The sequence below is a fragment of the Melanerpes formicivorus genome, unplaced genomic scaffold (assembly GCF_026170545.1).
Source record: "Melanerpes formicivorus ecotype bairdi unplaced genomic scaffold, bMelFor1.0.p_v2 SCAF_10, whole genome shotgun sequence".
Classification (NCBI taxonomy): domain Eukaryota; kingdom Metazoa; phylum Chordata; class Aves; order Piciformes; family Picidae; genus Melanerpes; species Melanerpes formicivorus.
In genome coordinates, this window is record NW_027142362.1 from 12,230,647 (window position 1) to 12,250,234 (window position 19,588).

Genomic DNA, 19,588 nt, shown 5'->3' on the forward strand with positions numbered 1-19,588 from the left:
CAGTATTCCAAACCCAAGAAACTCAGTCATCATGACAAAATGCTGATTTTGACCTACCTATTACACACATATGTTTGTGCATTTAAAAAATTGGAATTAAAACCAGTACTCTTCTACAGTTCAGCATCAGAAAAGTATGAACAGTATGAACACAGAATATAATCTGACCAGGCAAAAGTGCAGATACTCCTAAATACAGGAAGATTGGATTCTGTGTGGATTGAGGGGGTTTTATTGTGCTTTTAATTAAAACACCAGCGTAGCTTTTTCAAACAAGATCCTTATAAAGAAAGTTTACTTCGCCTACCAGTTACTGAGGTTATTTGTCCGATTAAATTTTATTAGAGATAACAGAACCTCGAGCTGAGATAGAAAGCAATGGTAAATGTGTAACTTTTAAAATACATTGTCTTGCAGTGACAAGTAAGATGGGGCCTCAAAGTTTCCACTGCATCCCAGAAGGGAGCTAAAGGTCATTGCTAACTCCAAGTGAAAAACAATGGGAAGTAGAGGATGTCATTCTTTCATATTTGCCCAGTCATTCTCTGTTTTCTTTGTATGGATTTACTTAGGAAGCCGGGAAATCTAAAAAACAGTATTTCAAGGTTAACATTTTTCCCTTAACAATATCAGAAATCTGTTTGTGTCACTAGTAAAATGTTTGATTTGTAAAGGAAAATATCTCTTGCTCGAGGTATATAAAATATTGGAAGTCTCCTGTGCAATTTTCAAATTAACATGCAAAATAAGCCTGCTTTTGCAAAAGACTGAATTCTCATTTCCAATAAAGATCCAGACATAGTTATTTTTTAAGAAAATAATTATTTAACAGATTAATTTATTCCCTGATCTACTAAAAAAAAAAGGCACAATATTTTCCTTGAAATAGCATCTATTTAGTTCACTCAGGAAATAAAGAAATACTTGCCCAACAAGGAGATTGTCTTTACATCCAGAAAAATATGTCATCCTGATTTCTAGAGATCTAGTGCTCAAAAACTCCCTATACTGTAATAAAATAACAAACCCAAAAGCAGCATTTCCTCCTTTTCCAAGGAATGATGGGAATCCTAACTTCCATCCCTCCTACAGGAATCAATCATTTCCATTAGAAAGTATTTTTTATTCCCCAAACTATTTTAAATCTTGTATATTCCAATTTCATTCCAAATTCTCTTGCTAGCACAGCCATTACCTGTCTACATACACATGCAGACTACCTTTAAACATTTAAAACACTATCAAAAACCATCTTGAATTACCTTGTTGACTATGCATTAATTCATATCAACACATGTCCATGTCAAAAAATAGGTTCTGGTCCTTCTCCTCCCACAACAAAGCCATACATGTAGGAGCTGTTTCACAGAAGGCTAAGCTTTTCACTGTATGTACAAACTAAGAGATTTTACAAGGAAGAGAAGGAAGGTGTCTGGGAGCTTAATTTGTGGCCAATGGTTTAACCCATAGTAAAAGGGGATGGTCTGGAAGAATGCACAGATGATAGACTCCACTATTTAATTTCACAGTATTAAACATCATTTATCACACTTTGGCCAGGGATTTTAAGAAAGAACATGAAAGAGGCTGGATGCCAAAATCTTTTTGAAAAGCAGAGGGTTTTAACAACATCACTTCCTTGGTGCCTTTGAAAACTCAAAAATTTTACTCTGGGGAACAAATTTGTTTAGTATGTCATGCCCATTAAAGCTACTGAATTGGTATCTTGTCATCCTGTGCTAATTTAAATTATTATTAGATTCACAGATTGCACTGGGTTGGAAGTTACCCAATTGTTTTACCCAACAGACGGATCTCAATGTGTACAGTGTCAAGGGCCAAGCACATCCCTAGTGAACCTCTACTAGATATATGGGGCTGACATACAAAACACTGCAATTCACACAGAAAACTGCACTCTGCCATGAAATCACACTCTGTGTGCAATCTCGGAAGCACTGCTAACAATGCTTTAACTCCATCCATGGCTGGTACAGCAGTTTACAATGTAGGCATATCTTAGCCATACACACCACCAAAATAGAACACAATGCTGAATTGTTCTCCTGTATCTGCAGGTGCTTCTGAGGTCTCCTGACAAAAATGACATCTTGCATAAAGCTTGTACTGAAACAATTTCACCTTGGGGCCAATCTGTGCATTACTGTATTTGCTTTAGGTTTTTTCACTTTTTGCGGAGAGCTACTAAGAGCTTTAGCTGTCCATATCTCTAAATATTTATTTCCTCTTTGAGGACTCATTTTAAAGCCAGTTGGCATTCCAACTGCTCAAAAAGTGGAATATTTTCAGTGTATTGTCACTACTGCTTAAGAGAGCCAGTTCTGGAGTCTCTTCTCAAAGCTATGGCCAAGAGAGGTGAACAAAAGTTCATGTAATAACTGAAGTAGAACAGCAATTTGTCACTGTTGGTAGTGGCAACTGTTGGACATAACAATTTCAATGGATGTTAAAAATAATCTTCATTCAAATACCTCTCGTTTCCTTGACGTGGACATTTACTTGAATGTGAAGAATAGATATTAAAGCATGCATTAAGGGAAGCAAAACAATCACCAAACAGTGTTTTTTCTGAGTTTCATATGACCTATTAACAACCTTCTTAATGAGACACTCTTCTTATTCACACAGATTGTGAGCATCTTCTAATCTAAAATGCTGATACCCCCAATACAATTGGGTTTAACCATTCCATATATTTACTTTATATTTAGACTAAGCATCTTGGATGCAAAAATCTTAACTGCTGGCACCTTAAATATCAAAGCAATCCCAATACCTTGCACTGGAATTTTACACACACACTGGAAATGGTAGAAACAGAGGGAGAGCTAGTAAGTCTGTCACTTCCAGCTCTTTTGCTTGGCTTGTAAGTACGTTCTACAACACTGATGATGTACCTATATTTCAGTCTGAGATATACAATTAAAAATACAAAGGGTACAACAGTAAAGATAAATATCTTGAACTGTAGCAATAAAGGCCTGGTTTTAATATTTCCTCTATTGACACATTCAGGTGGCAGAAAATGAAAAGCTTAGACGTTAACTGCCTAAAATGGTCAGGCAAGAGATGCAAAGCAAAGGAAGAACAATGCAAAGGGCAGGAAGAAGTCAATGTTTTATGCCTAGCAGATGAATTTACAGCTGAAAGGAGTTTTGATGAAATTCTTACCAGCAGTAAGCACTCCAAAAACTCGGGGTCTAACCTCGCTCATCTCAGTCACACAAGAAATTGCCCTCAGATGCAGTGACACATCTTGCATCAGTGGGTTTGTATAACCAGAAGAGGTACCAATAACGCTTTTAAAATTGGAAAACCAGCTTATGCCATCTTAGTAGTGTAACAATCTGCCTACTGTGAGCGATTTACAGTCAGGTTTTATCCAGTTTACACTACAAGCAACAGAAAATTAAAAGGTACAGATAAAAAACAGATTTAAATATGAACCCAGTTCACATGTTAGTGTACCATTTTGCTTCACACCACGTGAAAATTAGACTCCCATACCCAGGAGAAAAAGGTTCATGCCTTGCAACAACAGCATAAAAAACATCAGACTGAAAGTCTGGAGCTATCAAGATTGAGAAAAGTTCGTGGATCTCAGCGTGGGAAGGATCCTCTCAGTGGGAGCAAGGATCTCTGTACAGGGGGCCTGACGTCAGTGCAAATGGGAGGGAAATGGTGATGGGAGGTTTGTCGGGAAAATGATTGAGGACAGTTTCAATGGGAACAGGGAAGAACCAAGGGAGGGCTGGTGGCCTCAGTGGAAGCATGAACAGTACGTGTGGGAGTTTCAAAGGGAGGGAGTGCTTATGTGTTCCAAAGAGAAGGAATTACCAGACAGGAAAAGAGCAGCCAGCTTAACGGACTAAATAATGTGCTGTTAAATGCTGAAATGAGTTCCACTTCATACAGCCTTCTATATGCAGAATTATGCAACCACGGCTTTGCAGTGACTGTAAAATTCTCAGGCCGTTTCACAGGGTTTGAATGAAGAAAACTCAGTGGCTGTAGTGCCATGGATTTAAACAGCCCCTTCCACATCAGCTGATAAATCAAAAGGCTACTTCATACTCAGTCCTGCTGGCTTAGGACTACTTTTAATGTAAAATAAAGGAAGCTTGGATTTACTCTCTGATCCCCTTGCACACAAACACACATTTCTATGTTAAATATATACACAGGGAGAGTTACACAAGAGGAAAGAAAGGAAATCTCACCTGCATAAAAGAATGACAAGGGCAAACTGAATGTGCAGTGTATGTGCTACAGTGCATATTAGTGCACTAAAGAGTGACACACACGTGAGGCAGTGTATGTGTACGAATATCCAAGTAACTTATAAATAAATGCTCATGAAGTCCTTACACCATTCCAGCATTTCCTCCACTTACGCTACTGATTAAACAGAGGTATTACGTTAAAGATATTTAAGCAGATTTCTACCTTTAACCTAAGTTCAACAGCAGAAACGTCTGTAACTAATATACATGCAAAAGGCAGAGTATCACAAGTTTGAAAGCACTTTCTAGAGACTTTTAGAGATTAAAAAAAAACTACATTTTTTTTTTAAATCATCAGGAAAACTTTCCTTGGCAACAGTACTGGATAAGTGTCATTTGATATCCTTAATGTAGCACCAGACATTCAAACCTCAGTCACTGTTATGGTATCTAATTCATACATGTCTTTCCCTGGGAAAAGTCCAGATTTTCATCTGGATACACAGAAAATTAATGGAAAGGTTTTCATGTCTAGTTAGCTTTTTAGATACTGCACTCATTCCAAGTTGCTAAAAAAATCAAATTAAAGCCATATATGATATTACAAACTAAAGAGGGAAATACAGATGCCATGACCAAAAATAGTTTATTAAAAGGATTTCTTCATGTCTCATAGAACCATATACCAGAAATAGGTATGATACTTATCTCTGCACATACACACACTTGCAGGACTGCTCTACAAGTCTGCTAAAGAAAAACTTAGGAGTTTCCCGATTAGTAAAGAACAAGTTACTTTTTCAGCTACAGTTTGCAAACTGATGCAAATCACAGAATACAGTATGTTCATACCACACATCCAGAAAATTATCTTCTGCTATTTAACCAGAGAAAGATATATAGTAAGACAGAAACGTATAGCCAGAATAAGTGTGGGAGCAAATTATCAATATATATATATAGCGCCATTTCACAGTTAGGATAGATAAATTCTTTTAATGACACCTTCTAACTTGAAAAACTGTGCACTATAGCTAATAAACTGATTCAATAAAAGTTATTGTACCACCTATTATACAAATTTTAATAAACTTAATGCTAAGGCCAGATGAAGTGAAAATATCTGATTTACACACTGGCCAAGGGGGGGCTTTGTTAGTTTGTTTTTTCCTTAGCTCTCACATAGAACTTTCTTGGCTTTAATCTGTGCATATGCACTAAAAAGAACGTGAATGGATTTCAACTAAAGTGCCCTGAAACCAAGTGAAAATGCCATTCAGGCAGGTTACTGGCTATTGACACCACCATTGGCCAAAGCACAGAAGGTTTATAGCAGACTTGGAAGAACAGCAGTATTTCCTGGTAGCACTCTAATTCATACAGTTCTTCCTCAAATCAAAGATCCTTTTAACTCCAAAACAGCACAAAATCCTGCCCAATGCTCCTTTCAGCTTCAGGAATTTCAGGCTTCTGTCTCTTATTTGCAGCGTTCTTACACTTCCAAACAACTTCACTGTACTGTGAAAACTGCTCTCCACTGGTAGCATAGACCACTCCCCAGCACAATCTCTAAGACAATACAGGTATCTAGCACATGAACAACTGGACACCTGATGATACTACCCATATTATGGTAGAAGCAGAGAATTAAATACCATGCTGCTTTACAGCTCTGAAGATTATTATAGGATTTTGCACATGAAAATCATACAGATGTGGAGTCCAGCAGATTGTGTATTCAGCCGATCACAACCAGAATTCCATTCCCATTTCTCAAAACCCATCTTTTCATAGCAATGTGTTTAGAGCAACGACAGGGGCAGAAACTATGACTGAGTGATAAAAATCAGAATGACTGCCAATGAGATTACAGTGCGTGCATGTGAACCAACATCAACCATATAGCACCTGGCTGAATTATCCAAACCTAGTAACAAGAAATTGTACACAGTTCTTGAAACAGAACAACACAATTTAGCAAAACTAAGACTGCCTCCAATGCAAGGTTTTGAAAACAGGTTTTGGAATTGCTTTTTGTGCCCATATGCAACATAGTAAAACCCAATTCACAGAATTCACAGCATAGTAAAACCCCATTCATAAAGTCTAACCCAAAAATATTCTTAATGTGCAATTATAATCACAATTGAAAAATCAGGTAGCAGAACAATTGTCAGGATTCTGACAACTTAAGTTTCCTTACTGTGGTTACTGTGGTTAAATATGCCATAGGCATGTCTATTGTGTGTGAGCAGGACGGTAAAGCTCAGTTTCCTGTACAGTGCTACTGCACAAAAATTGAGCTTAGTACAACACCGTTCAGCTTCGTATTCTGCCCTAGGTATTAATTCCAACTCACTACTTAAAGTGTCTTCTCATTTCTAGACTGCTTGTTTTTTTTTTTCCCCTCCAAACTCCTGTGAACCAAGATTACTAAATCTGGAGGAAAAGAATTGAAGAAAATCATCCACAGTATACCATAGAAAATTGTTCCAGGTCAATACTCTAGAAACTGCTTTAATGAGCATGTAAAAATCCTAAGAAAACTACAAATCATCAGAGTTTCTGCAAGTCTGCAAAACACTTGACATTTAGCTAGTTCCTGCCTGCATGTCAAGCCTGTACCTTATACTCACGGCATGTGTACCTCAGCTCTTCTCACCATAAGCAAGAGCCGACCAGACATGTTATATAATAGTCCCTGGGCTCCTACAACTATTGTTTTTCACTTTTTTGTTTTGTTTTACATTTGCATTTACTTACTTTTACAAAATAGAGATAGCTCCCCCCCCCCCCCCCCCCCCCCTCAAAAAATACATGGAATAATCAAAACCTACAGGATTAGGAGCTAAAGTACAACCCATGAACAAACAAGCCATCAATAGAAAGTAAACAGACAAGCAAGCACTCCGCACCACTAACTCTCTCACTTAAAAATAAATAAATCACAAATTACAATCTTTTTTTTCACTATACCTCTGACAACGCCACACAGCATCGTGTTGTATCTCTACACAAAAGTATGCACGCTAACATACATGCAAAAACACTCCACAAATACCCAATTTGCAGCGACAAGATCAACAAGTTGTTAATGCGAATCAGCACCCAGAGCAAAACCCGCTGTCTCCTTTCAACTTTCTGAATGGAAGAGGTGTGCAAACTGATCAGCCTAGCTAGGAGATCACTTCAGACAGCGATTTGCCGCTGCTTCCAAACAAGACAAGCACAAACAGCCATGCTGGACAACCCAGCACGCACAAACAAACATGTAAAATACAGGAGTTTGTGGCAGTGCGGCTCCCATGCAGGGCACAGTCGCACCATGAGCACGGACCAACAGGCCCTCCGTGTTCAGAGGCTGGCAAGGACAATTAGAAAGCTGTCCTCCCCAGCATTAGGAAAACTCGCTTTGTAGAATGAATAGGCTTAGGTACATCTATAAAGTCGTTTCATAAGGCTAATTAGTTCATAAATGAAAGCAGTAGCTGAAGCCAGAAAAACCTCCCCCACAACGAATCGCTTCGGCAGAGACTCCTTTGGTTAAACCGCTACAGCCAACTCCTGTTCTGAGAGAAACAGTGCTTTATGTTTAGCACCCTTTTTACCTTAACACTGGATCTGCTGGTCTGGGTCTCTGCCTCCATGCTCTGGCTGTTCTCCCTCTTGTCTTTCTTAGAGGAATTAGTCCTCACCTTATAAGTGGATGTGTTGGAGGATTTAATGAATAATCCTGGGACGGGGTTGCCTTGCTGCTGTTGAGACATGGTTGTGTTGGTCTGGTGAGGGGAATTGCACTCCTCAGACTCTTTGCTACTGTGATAAACCACTCTGCTGTCAGAGATGTGGATGCTTGGAGCACAGCCCATGCTTTGTGGCCACCTGGGGAATACTTCTATATTGTATATATATAATGTGTGTGTGTGTGTATCTCACTCTTTCCTTCCCGTTGGTATTTTCCCCCTGATTAATTCTTTGTTAACAGGTTGAATCTCTTCCCTGCGTCTCCGCTACACTGTGAAGCATTGCCATCGGTCCCCTCTACACCACCAAAAACGTGTCTGTTCTCCTTGTCCTCCCGGAAATGGGTCCTTTTATCTCAATCTCAGAAGTGTACTGGGGAGCTGGAGGGAAGGGGGGAATCAAGAATCGGTCGACTTCATATTTTCACAGATTATTATTAATTTTTCTAGGCCATCTGACAATCTTGGTAGGGTTTTCTTTCTTTCTGGGTTAAAAAGAAAAAAAAAAAAAAGAAAAATTTTAAAAAGGGTGTGGGGAAGAAGCAAAAGAGCAAAAATAATAATAAAAAAAACAACCAAAACAAAAAAAAAACCCAAGCCCCAAACCACACGCACACACACACCGCCGTCTTCTCGGCTCGGCGTTCAGAGCGGCCGGGGGCACTGCACCATCTCCTCCCTCCTAGTCCGGAGCACGGCGCATTTTCCACCTGGGTTTGCACAGCGTTACCGATTAACCCGGGAACGGGCCGGGGGGGAGGGAGGCCGCTCTCCACCTCGTCTTCCGTGCTCCCCGCCGAGCAGCGCTTGCTCCTCGCGGTCCCGCTCGGCGCTACGCTGTGCCGGGGGTTTGCTTTAGGGTTGAGCTGAGGGGCCCAAACAAATAAATTTAAAAAAAAAAAAAAAAAATATAACGGAGAACTGTCCCGCCGCCCCAGGGAACCAGCTGCGCCCTTACGCCGCGCTAGGCATGTCCCGCGCCACCTCGGTCGCGGGCGGCCGCCACGGGGGTGGCATTCAGATTCCCGCGGTGGGAAAGAGTCCCCGGTCAGGCGGCAGCGGGGCTGTCCGGCCGCCGCAGGGGCATCCCGCCCGGCGGGACGCGGGCTCCCGGCTCAGCGCCACGGGCCGGACGGCGGGGAGCCCCCCTCAGCCACCGGGCCGAGCGCCGGGGACGGCACCCGGAAAATCAGGGCACGGCCCGGAGGGCTTCCCAGAGCCGCGGGAGGAGGCGGCTCCGCTGGCGAAGGCATCAAAGAGCCTCCATGTTGGCGTGGATATTTTGGTCTGAGAAATGATGCGAAACGGCGAGGGGGAGGAAAAAAAAAATAATGTTGTTTTGGAAATATATTAAAAAAAAAAGAAGAAAAAAAAAGATAGCAAGAAGTAGAAGGAGAACGATCCTAGCGTCCCATCCCGGCGGAAAAGGTTGCAGCGGCGAGTGCTCCAGTTCCTAGGGCCGTGGTGTCCGCGTTCCTTGCAGCAAGAGAAGTGCCTCTCTCTCCTCACAGCCGCCTTCACTCGCTCCGCGCTCACCTTGTTATTATTGATGTTCCTCAGCAGCGGCGGCTGCGGCGGCCCCCGCAGCCGCCCCGCCCTCCTGGCCTACCCCGCCCTCTTGGCCCGCCCAGCCCCCGCCTGCACTGCCCCGGTGCTTGACAGCGGTGGAGCCAATAAAAGTCACCGCTGGTGCTGACCTCCGGCGCGCTCTGGCGTCAATGCAAATCAGACGCCGCGGGCCAATGGCGCGGCGCTGCCACGCCTCGCCCGGCACAACTTTAAATCACCGCGCCGCGTGCGCCGCCCCTGAGGTGGGTCGACAGCTCTGAGTGGGGCTCTGTTGCCGCCGCTGTCACCGCCCGATAGCTTGCCAGGGTCAGCGGCGGCAGGGCACAGGGCGAGCGAGTGAGAGATAGCACGCGCAACCGAAGGCGCCTCTGCGTTAGCTACAAGGACGGGGCAGTAGCACCCCCGTGGTGGAGCAACTCGCTGCTTTCTCATAATTTGAAAAAAAAAAAGCCAAACATAACCAACACAATTCACCCACAGAATTTATCAGGGCAGGGTTCTTCAGTGACAGTGTGGTTGGTCCCTGAATCAGGCTCCCTGGGGAAGTGGCCACAGCACCAACTCTTACAGCATTCAATGAGCATCTAGGCAACACTTCCTAGTCATAGAATCATAGAAGCATTTCAGGTGGAAAGGATTTCTCAGATCATTGAGTCCAACCATAGTCATACAGGGTTGAGTGCTAGGTAATTATGCAAGGAGCATGGAGTTGGACTCAGAGATCCTTATGGATCCTCTCCAACTTGACATGTTCTATGATCGTTCTTAACCCTGCATCATTTGTGGGGTACAGAAACTTGTCTGCTCTGCAGATGTTCAGCACAAAAGGTAACCCCAGCAAGCCTGCCTAGGAAAGCTGGCAACTTGCTTCACTCTAAGGACAGATGGTTCTGTTCTTCAGGAAATAGCAGACAGAACCCAGACACTGCTGTTGCCTCTCATTGTCTTCCTTTTCAACTCTGGCCATGCCAATTTCTTTGAGAATATCTTTGAGAGCTAAGACTGAAAAAGGAGTATGGTGCTATGTGAGTAGAGCCAAATCCTAGGGCTTGGGAAATGCACATCAGACAGACTTTTTCTGCTTATGTATATAAATCTTTTCCATAAACATATGGAAGTAACTATACTTCCATAGCATGTAGATGTGTTATGAGACTAGAGATCTGCACATACTTCAAGAGAGAAAGAATATTTAGAGCCCTTTAAAACACCATGCCCAGTGCAAGGCAAGTCACTGATGCAGAAATTACGTGTTTTAGAAGTACCAGCTCAAGTGCAGCTCAGGTTCAAAAGCAGACATATGACACCTTGTTTGACCGCAGACCACACACAACCCAATGGGCTCACAAGAGCCCCATTTGTGTTCCACATGTGCCTTTCACTTTCCTCACTGTGTCATTTGTAGCACTGCCAACCTCTAATCTCAATGATTTGCAGCAGTGCTTCTCCAAGGTATAGCCTCCTGCAGCTCAGAGGCAACAGCAGTGTAGGGAAGGCCAGCTCAAACTTTAGATTTGCAAGCACGAAGAAAATCAAATATCAGAGACATGACTTTTCTCAATAAGCTAAGCTCCGGCCTCTGAGGTGGGAAAATGATGTATCACAGGAGGAAACTATTTGAATTACTCCAGATTTGTATTGCAAAGGCTTTTGTGCTCCCCTGTCTGAATCACACTGTTTTAGAAGCATCTCATTCAGCACGAGCATTTCTCTGTATTTGAGAATCATCCTTCAAACAGCACCTTAAGTACTTGACAAATGCTATCAATTAAAAGTAAAACATGCAGATAAGCGATGACTGTGACAGTAAGAATGGCAAAAAGATTTTCCTTATAAGGTTAGAAGATGCAAAGCCAAAAGTCAGCGTGTTTGAGAAATGTGGGTTTTCAGTATAGCCACAGTACCTGCACTGTCAAAATGCTTTTATTTGCTCCTCATAATTATGAATGTTAAAGGCTGGAAAAAAGTGAAGTCTTTCCTTTCCTGCATTTTCAAGTGTAAGCAATAGTCACATAAATTTCATCCACACTATTAATTTAGCTGATCTAGACAGCCTGCTAGAAATAGAATAAGACACTGGTTCTTTGTGCTCCCTCATCACTTTGGATGCCCACTTAAACACCTAACAATAAATGAAGGGAAAGGCTTTACACACCTGCTTTGAACACTGAACACTGTTTGGAGAGGAATCTTGTCCTCATTCTTCCCTTTATGTTAAAAATAGTTTACTAAATCCTATTAGCAAGAACACATTTAAGCATGGCTAGTATGAGGCTGTGTAAGAGAATGCTGCAATTCCTACTTGTGCCATGAACCACAAGTGTGGGCTTTCTTCTTCAGCCTTAATGTCAGCAAAACTGCTGACATCACCTTATTTCTGGTGGCACTGGAGGAGTCAGAGACAGCAAAACTTCATTTGCAGAGCTCCACATTCAGTTTGCAGTACTGACACCTAGAGTTAAGATTTCTACTTTTTTAAATGAATGGATTTGATTTGCAGCTACACAAAGGTGAAATGTACATTTCATGGTACCATTTTAAAACAATGTCTCAATATTAAAACCACCTCTGCTTTCCATTTTGGAGGCAAACAAATCCTTGTTTAACCAATACTTCATTTATCTAAATGACAGAAAAATAAATACTGGGCAGGGAGAAACACTTTGTTCAGCTTTATATAATAATAACATGACAAAAATCACGAAGTGTACATGCAGATATGATGTGCATGAATTCTTTGTCCTTTTTCAAAAGTTTTTCCATACTAACCCTTAGCATATTATTTCAATCTACAGCCTAACTTCAAACACAGGAAAAAAAGCTTCCATGTGCAAATTCTTCAGATGAGAACTCACACTGCCTTGAATGGGAGGATGAGGTGAGCATAAAATGCCTGAATAATCCCTTAGTAGTTTAATAAAAGCCATTGAGAAATTGCTGTAGTTGCTACACTGATGAAAATCCAATTAAAGATGAAAACTTCTGTTTGGACAAGACACTGGCACAGACATTGGCTTGTTTCTCCTCAGTTTTAAAACACTGGTACTGTTTTTTCATTATTATTTCTAACAGAAAAATACAATTGAAATAAAAAAGAAAGGATGAAAACATCAAAATCATTCCCAGCAGTAGTCATTTTTTACTACTGTGTATGACCTCTGTGGATAAAGAGGCTTGTTCAAGCTTATTTAAATAAGTGCAGCTCAGGAAATGGTGGGGCCTATTACTCAAAAATTAAAAAAATTAAGTAGTGCAAAAGAGCAGAGGAAGAATAGGGGTGTAGACACTGGCAGATTGGGAACGTGGGGGAAGTGCAAGGTCAGTACAGAGTCAGTAAGTGAGAGGTCAGAAAAGAACTAGCCCTAAGAGACAGCTGGGGAATGAGAAAGGTTATTTATGGAGAATAAGGTTGAATTTCATTCAAGACCGCAGAATAAGAAAGAAGGCTAGAAAAGAGCTCGGAGTTATTGTTATCAGCTTGGTCTGTAGACAAGTGGGTGCCGTGAAAGATCAAAGTATTTGGAGACTAAACACATTAGATTAAAATTCTTAAAGGATTGAAAAACACAGTATTCAGCCACTTCCCTCTCTATCTCCTAGACAAATCACATTGGATCCTGTATTTTTTTGACAAAAGACTGAACAACACACTGCCTCCCAGGTCTTCCCCACTGCTCCCTATGTCTTCTATCTCCCTGCAAATTTCCACAAATAAAAGCACTTCCTCTTTGTATCAGCTCTGTGCATCAATTTCACACAGCCCTTGACCTTTTCCCATTGCCCATTATATTGTTCATGACACTGGACAATTGACTCCTGTCCAGGTACAAAAAATGCATATGAAGGCCCAGAGAAAAAAATTTTTGTCAGCACCTGATAATAATAATATTTCAGTGCCCAAGACACTGACAGGCGGAATTTTGCAGAAGGAATGATTGGTTGACACCTGCATGAACACATCAGTGTGCTTCAAAAAAAATGTTGGGTTTTTTTTCAGCTATGGTAGGGCAAATGTTCCTGCAGTCCAGTGAGCACAAGGCAGTGGTCTTGTTAGGAGATTACTTTGTGTGGTTTTAATTGCTTCTTCCCCCAAGTATGCTGTATGTTCCAACTGGGTCTTCTGGCCTTCTGAAAAGTTAGGCAATCCTGCTGGTCTCTAGGCCAGCAGAGGCAGTGGGGGAGAGGAGGAGGAGATTGTAGAACTGTGGAGAATGTGCCAGTGCACAAACAGCTCAATGGACTCTGCACTGCTAACTACTGACACATGCAAGCTGTGAGAGAGCTTGTCTCTCCAGCCCCAAGATGTTCTAGAAGAGAAAACAGGGTCCATATTCCACCTTAGCCACAAGTCAGTATCAGCATTACACCCCACAAGCAGGGCAGCATAGATGTCCTTGTTTGTGTATAAGTGGCAGGTAACCTGGAACTGCACAATTTCAGGTAACACAAGGCAAGCGTAAAATTTGTCCTGAGACAGTTCATCCTCAGCTCCTGGAATGTGCAGAAGTACAAGGGGGTTGTTTTCTGCATTGCTTTCCGATGTCCTGAAAAAACCCAAAGCAATCAACAGATGCAGCACTTTGAAAGCCTGGCAAGCTGTCTGCCCTGCTGTTGTTGCATAATTGCAGTTGCAGAACATAGACAACTGTCTGTCCTGCTTGGAAATCAGGGCCTTCAAGACATTCTAAGTCAGCAACTTTTTCCAATCTTAGCACCAAAGACATGCAAGTCTAAAGCTCAGATGCTTCGTGTACATCCAAGATTTATTGTCATAACTGGTGACAAAATTACTTTTTCAGCTATAGTTTACACATCACACTCACTGCTGCTCAGTCATCAGCGGGACAGACACACAGTTTCTGGGAGAAAAATGTATCCCTACTTCTCAACTCTACCACTTTACCACTTTGAATACTCAACTGTCCCACAGTGGGGAAGTCATTGTTCCAGCCCCATCTTACTGTAAAGATTTCTCTCCCTTTCTCATATTTTTAGTCTCTCCTGCTTCTTCCTTCCTTTTCCTCACATTCTTTTGTTTCATTCTCTGAGTACCCCATTTGTCATCTGCTTTGTCTTGCCATTTCCTCCTATCAGATCCAAGTAATTTGCCTAGCCCCAAAGCAATTCTTGCCTCTGTGACCTCCAAAAGCTCCGTCAGGCCCCTTAAATATCCCACAAAATCGTCCCATTTCTTCTAGTTTCACAACTGTCCATGTCTAACACTTCTCAATTATTCCCTAGCATTACAATTATAGCTTCTCTACTTTGTTTTTCTATATACTTTCTACTTTGTTGGGGTTTGTTTGGGGTTTTGGGTTGTTTTTTTTGTACGTTTTCCCCAAATCACCCAAAAGCAGCACCTGCTTGCATAGCAGATGGTGACCTCTCTGCCACCCAATTTTAATGACTGAGTCTGGGGCTTCTAATACTGCTGACTTCAGGAGGAAGGCACATGAAGGGGAAAAGGGTGTACCACAACCTTCTCTGCCCCAAAGGAAGCTGACTTTGACTCTAGGGGAAGCTGAGACTGACACATAGCATTGCTGATCTCTCTAGGGAACTGATCTGGGGCCAGAGCCCTTACCACTATCTTCAAGTCTCACAGGTTTACCTCTCTAGCCCAGTCCTCTCTTCCCAAGTGTAGAAGTCATCACCTAGAGAAAACCACCATCTAGTCTTTTATCTTTCCAGTCCCTGAGCCTGGGAGCCCTACACAGTCCAGGGAATGCAGCACACCCAGGAGGCAGGAGGCTGCACTGTTACACCCAGCTGCCCTTGCAGTGCTAGCCCCAGAGCTTAGTGGGAAAGAGGAATGCTCTGGAAGCTGCTGCTGCCAAAGCAGCCTCCACCAGCTCCCACTGCCTGGCCTCATCTCAAGTCAGCCAAAACTTTGTGGGGAAGGGAGGAACAAAGCACTGTCGTCTCCACCCACTCCCCTATAATTATCCTACACTTCACAAGCAGGATTATCTATGTGAATACAGTGCCATACAGCCAGCTGTGACCATAGAGAATTATCTGTTGGAGAATTTTACCTTTTCAAGCATTTTTGAGCTAACTTGCATTAATTTAGAATGCGATGATATAAACTGAGGTTGAAAACTGGTGCTTCTGCTAGGAAACTGATCCTTCTTAGGTGGAACAGTGTACCCATTTCTTGTACCCTACGGGCCTTGCTGCCTGTTGTCCCTCTGCTTCTCCAAGGTATCAGATTCTTCCTTTTAGCAAGCCAGCCTCTGGCCCAGCTCATGAGTGACACTAGCCTCAAGGCCCTTTATACTCATAAATTGGTGTCTGATGCCGTAACCCTGATATCATACTGTGGCCTCTCAGGATCCAGTAAGAGAAAATAAAAGAAACAAGCAATCTGGCTCCTCCATGAACAGGTCAGTTTTCTTTAGCCACCAAAACTGGAAGGTCTTAGTCTTTGTCAGCCTACCCCAGCAGCAGGATCAGCTCAGGCTAATGAGAGAAGACTCACTCAAGAGAAGCTTTAAAAACTACAGACTTTCTCTCCCTGATTCCACACACACTGCCCATTTTCCCTCTCTCAGGTCCCCACTGCCTGCTGCCCAGCTTTCTTACTTGCTCCTGCTTAACCAGCAGTGCTAGGTCCAGCAACCTTCCTTTTTGCACAAGCACTCTTGACCCTTCCCGGAGATGGATGGAGTAAATGTGGCAAAGAAAACAACAAAATACAAAATGAGAAACATGTCCCAGCAGTATGGCAGCAGCAGCAGCTAAAAAACTCTGAAATTACTTTTTAAGACAGGCTGTACAGCTGCAAAAGACAGCTTTCACAATCCGTTGTCTGTAGTCATACAGAGCAGTAATTTATTGTATATTCACTGTAGCAAAAAAAAAGTCCCATGTACGAGATGAGAGATTTATGTTCCTAGATCACTCAAACATCTGAAAAATTAATCCTACAGACACATCTGAATATAAGACAGGGAACTGGCCTTCATCTAAACACTTAACTGGTAATTATATTCTCAAGTACCTTTCCTTTCCTTGGGCCAAATCAATACTTTCAAGTACATGTGGTCATATATGACTGTGCAATCTTTCCCTGACGTTAGTTCTTTCTATGGAGCAAGGCAATATCGTCACATTTGTGAGGTGCTAAAACCTTAAGTAACCAAGAGAAGCATATCCTACCATCAGACAGATAACCCAGAGATGCTTGCACAATTTATTATTCTCTCCAAAATGTACCCCTTTTTCCAGGAATGCTTCACATCCAGTTCATAACATTGCAGTCAGGCTCTGTGAGGATTCACGATTCACACTATTTTTCCAACTATATTCTTGATTCTGTAAGCTCCCATCAGGGAAGCAATGTTCCCTGCCACTTGCCTGCATGCAGCTCTGCGTGCAGACAGCTGTAAGGAGGAATGTACAAGAATCTGACCTCTGTGGTGCCATGGCACAGCTCTCATAGATCATGAGTCTTGTAAACTCCATTTTACAGCTGCCTGCACATGCAACTGAGCAGCAGGAAAAGCAACACCACAAGAATTGCAAGAGGAGATGAGAACTTTGGGGAGAGAGAAGGAGAAACCACACTGAGAGCAGGTGAAGAAACCAGACCATGTAAGTTTTCTGAGGATAGCTATTAAAAGAGAGAGGCGGGGGGGAGAGACAGGCTCAGGTTGTGTTGGGGAGATAAATCTTGAGTTTTTGAAAAGGGGAAGGCAGCCCTTGCAGGCTTACTCACCACAGCCCTAACAAACATAAATCTTACCCACATGGGCACCGTCCTTCCCAACACACTCACCAGGGCTGGCTGTAGCACAGCTATCACAGACAGATCTGTCATATTAAGCAGAACAGCACTTGGCAGTTTTTGTGAATTATGGTTACAGCCAGCACAGCTGGGTGCTGCAGATGGGTTGGGGGGTGATCTGACAAACTGAGGGAGGCTGATCTCATGGTTCATGTCTGTCTTGGCAGCACCTTCTAAGTCTGCACTTACTGTGCCTGTGTTGGTAGGTTCTTCATGCTTAGTCCAGAGGCTTTTTAATCTCCTCTCACTTGAGAGGAGCTGTGGTGCCATTTCTTTGTCTCCCTGAAACACCTCCAGGGCACAACTCTCTACTTGCTACCTCTTTGCAGAAATGAGACCTCAAAAAACCCCAAAAGCAATGCCACTCCTTCCCTTATCTCTCACATATCCTAAGTACTAAACATGCCTTTTCCCACTGTCCTGATCTGGTTTACATTTCTGGTTTTGGGCCCTTCCAGAGGAAACCAGTGCATACATCAGCTTTACAAAGAATTAAAATAACTAAGTCAGAACAATCAGTCTTCAATTCACTGCCATGACAAGAATACCAAACTGGACAAAGCAATTAAAGATTTGTTCATCACCTTGCACTCTCAAGAGTTCATCAGGCAAGTTGTTTGAGAAGGTCAGGATCATTTCATGCAGATGACATCCCTTTTAAAAGGAAACTAAGGTAGTAACTGTTCATGTGAGAAAAGCCATGTGGACTTTTGAGAGAAAGGGGCAATGTGAGAAGGCAGAAGAAAGTATCTCTACTCCATACTAAAATGCTTGCAATAACTTCACTACAAAAGCTTTCTCCAAATACAGCCATTGTTTATTTCAGCAGGAACAGCAAATCCCAGCAAAATCAACCAAGGAGAAACACAGGTGTTCAAGAAGAATACTACAAGAGATAACAGTCTAAATTCAGCTTACTCTCAGCAGGTTGAGAGTACACACAGATTTGTGCTGCACAGAGGCAGGCAGCAGCTGCGTGGCACTCAGTGACTCATGTATGGCTAGCAGGGGCATTATTGTCCACTTGCTGCACCCAGAGTTGCCATCTTACTTGTGCACTTTTCACTCAGTGCCCTGAATACCCCAGACACCATGGGTCTCTGCCACATCTCACTCTCCTCCATTGAGGGGGGATTTATAGGAAGCTCTAGGAGAGGGACGTTGGGAAAGATGGTGTTTTCTTGCAGGTTCTTGCAGCAGATTAGCCTGAACTTTCACCCGCCACTGTCTAAGCAAGACACCAATACTAAGTTCCCCATAGAGATGGAGACACGTAACAGGTCTCTTACACCCACAATTAATTTAGCGTCTAGGCAGGTCCAAATTTTCCTCCTACCTTTGATCAGCAGCAGTGAGAGGATGCAGAAGCAGGCCACATTCCCATTTCACTTTTGATCTTTAAACTGCTTGCTCATTTACCAGAAAGATCTAGAGGCATCTCACTGCTGACACTATGCATCCAGCTGCAAGGTATTTCACTGATTATGTAAAAGGTGGTCAAAAAGAAAAATCAAACAAGAAAAAAAAAAGCAATATAGCTATTTCCATTCCTTATAGCATTTTCATTCAAGTTTTTCTTAACATTTTAAGCTAAATAACAGGGAAAAGTTAGTATACAAGGGCTGTTTGGAAAGTGCTGTGCAAGAGACCATAGGTGTACCTAGTAAGTATAATACACTTATGTCTTTCATGCAGATGTTGTTTTACAAAACAAACCAGAGAAATGCAAACTTCTCCCAGCTGGCAGCACAAGTTACTGCACATTTAAGAATGGCAAAAAGGGACTAACCTATAATAATAAAGACATCCATCACTGCAAGAATTACCTGCAGTGTTAGACACTCAGAAATCACTGACATACAGGTTTAGGTTAGAGGGAGCAGATCCTTTGATTACATGTTCTTTGTGAAACAAGCTGTTTATTCCCTTGCTGGCTTAGCTGTGCTGGTTGCTTCTTAAAGTGGGGAAAAAAGAAATGAAGTATCACCAGGAGGTGACCCTCTAGGATAGAAAGGACCCTGTGAAATTACAATCTGTGCCCTACAGCAGGGCCAGGGCTGCTGGAGCACTCTGGGCAGGGTGGGCAACTAGGCCAACTAGCAGGAGCTGCGATAGCATCATAGCTTCTCTTCACTGCAGATCTTAATAGCTTGTTGATTCAAGCCTCAGTCCCAGGCTTTTAGTGCTGGTCAAATAGAAGGAGACTTTTTTTTTCCACCACAAGACTGTTTTCCTAGAAAAAC

General features: G+C 42.4%; 1 protein-coding gene across 5 annotated transcripts in view; it reads right to left on the minus strand.

Moving 5' to 3' along the window:
* PDE8A (phosphodiesterase 8A) overlaps positions 1–19,588 on the minus strand; it is a 153,887-nt gene that overhangs the window by 114,539 nt on the left and 19,760 nt on the right. Inside the window, exons 1-2 of one of the 5 annotated variants that reach the window (XM_068143698.1) lie at positions 8,611–9,543; positions 7,853–8,472 (exon numbers count right to left, since the gene is read on the minus strand). The exons of 1 other annotated variant lie outside the window; for it this stretch is intronic. In XM_068143698.1, coding sequence (XP_067999799.1) covers positions 7,853–8,113 — 261 coding nt within the window. In that variant the 5' untranslated portion in view covers positions 8,114–8,472; positions 8,611–9,543. Of the gene's footprint in view, positions 1–7,852; positions 9,544–19,588 lie in introns of those variants that run through there. 3 more of the 5 variants (XM_068143697.1, XM_068143700.1, XM_068143696.1) reach the window with 3 other exon arrangements.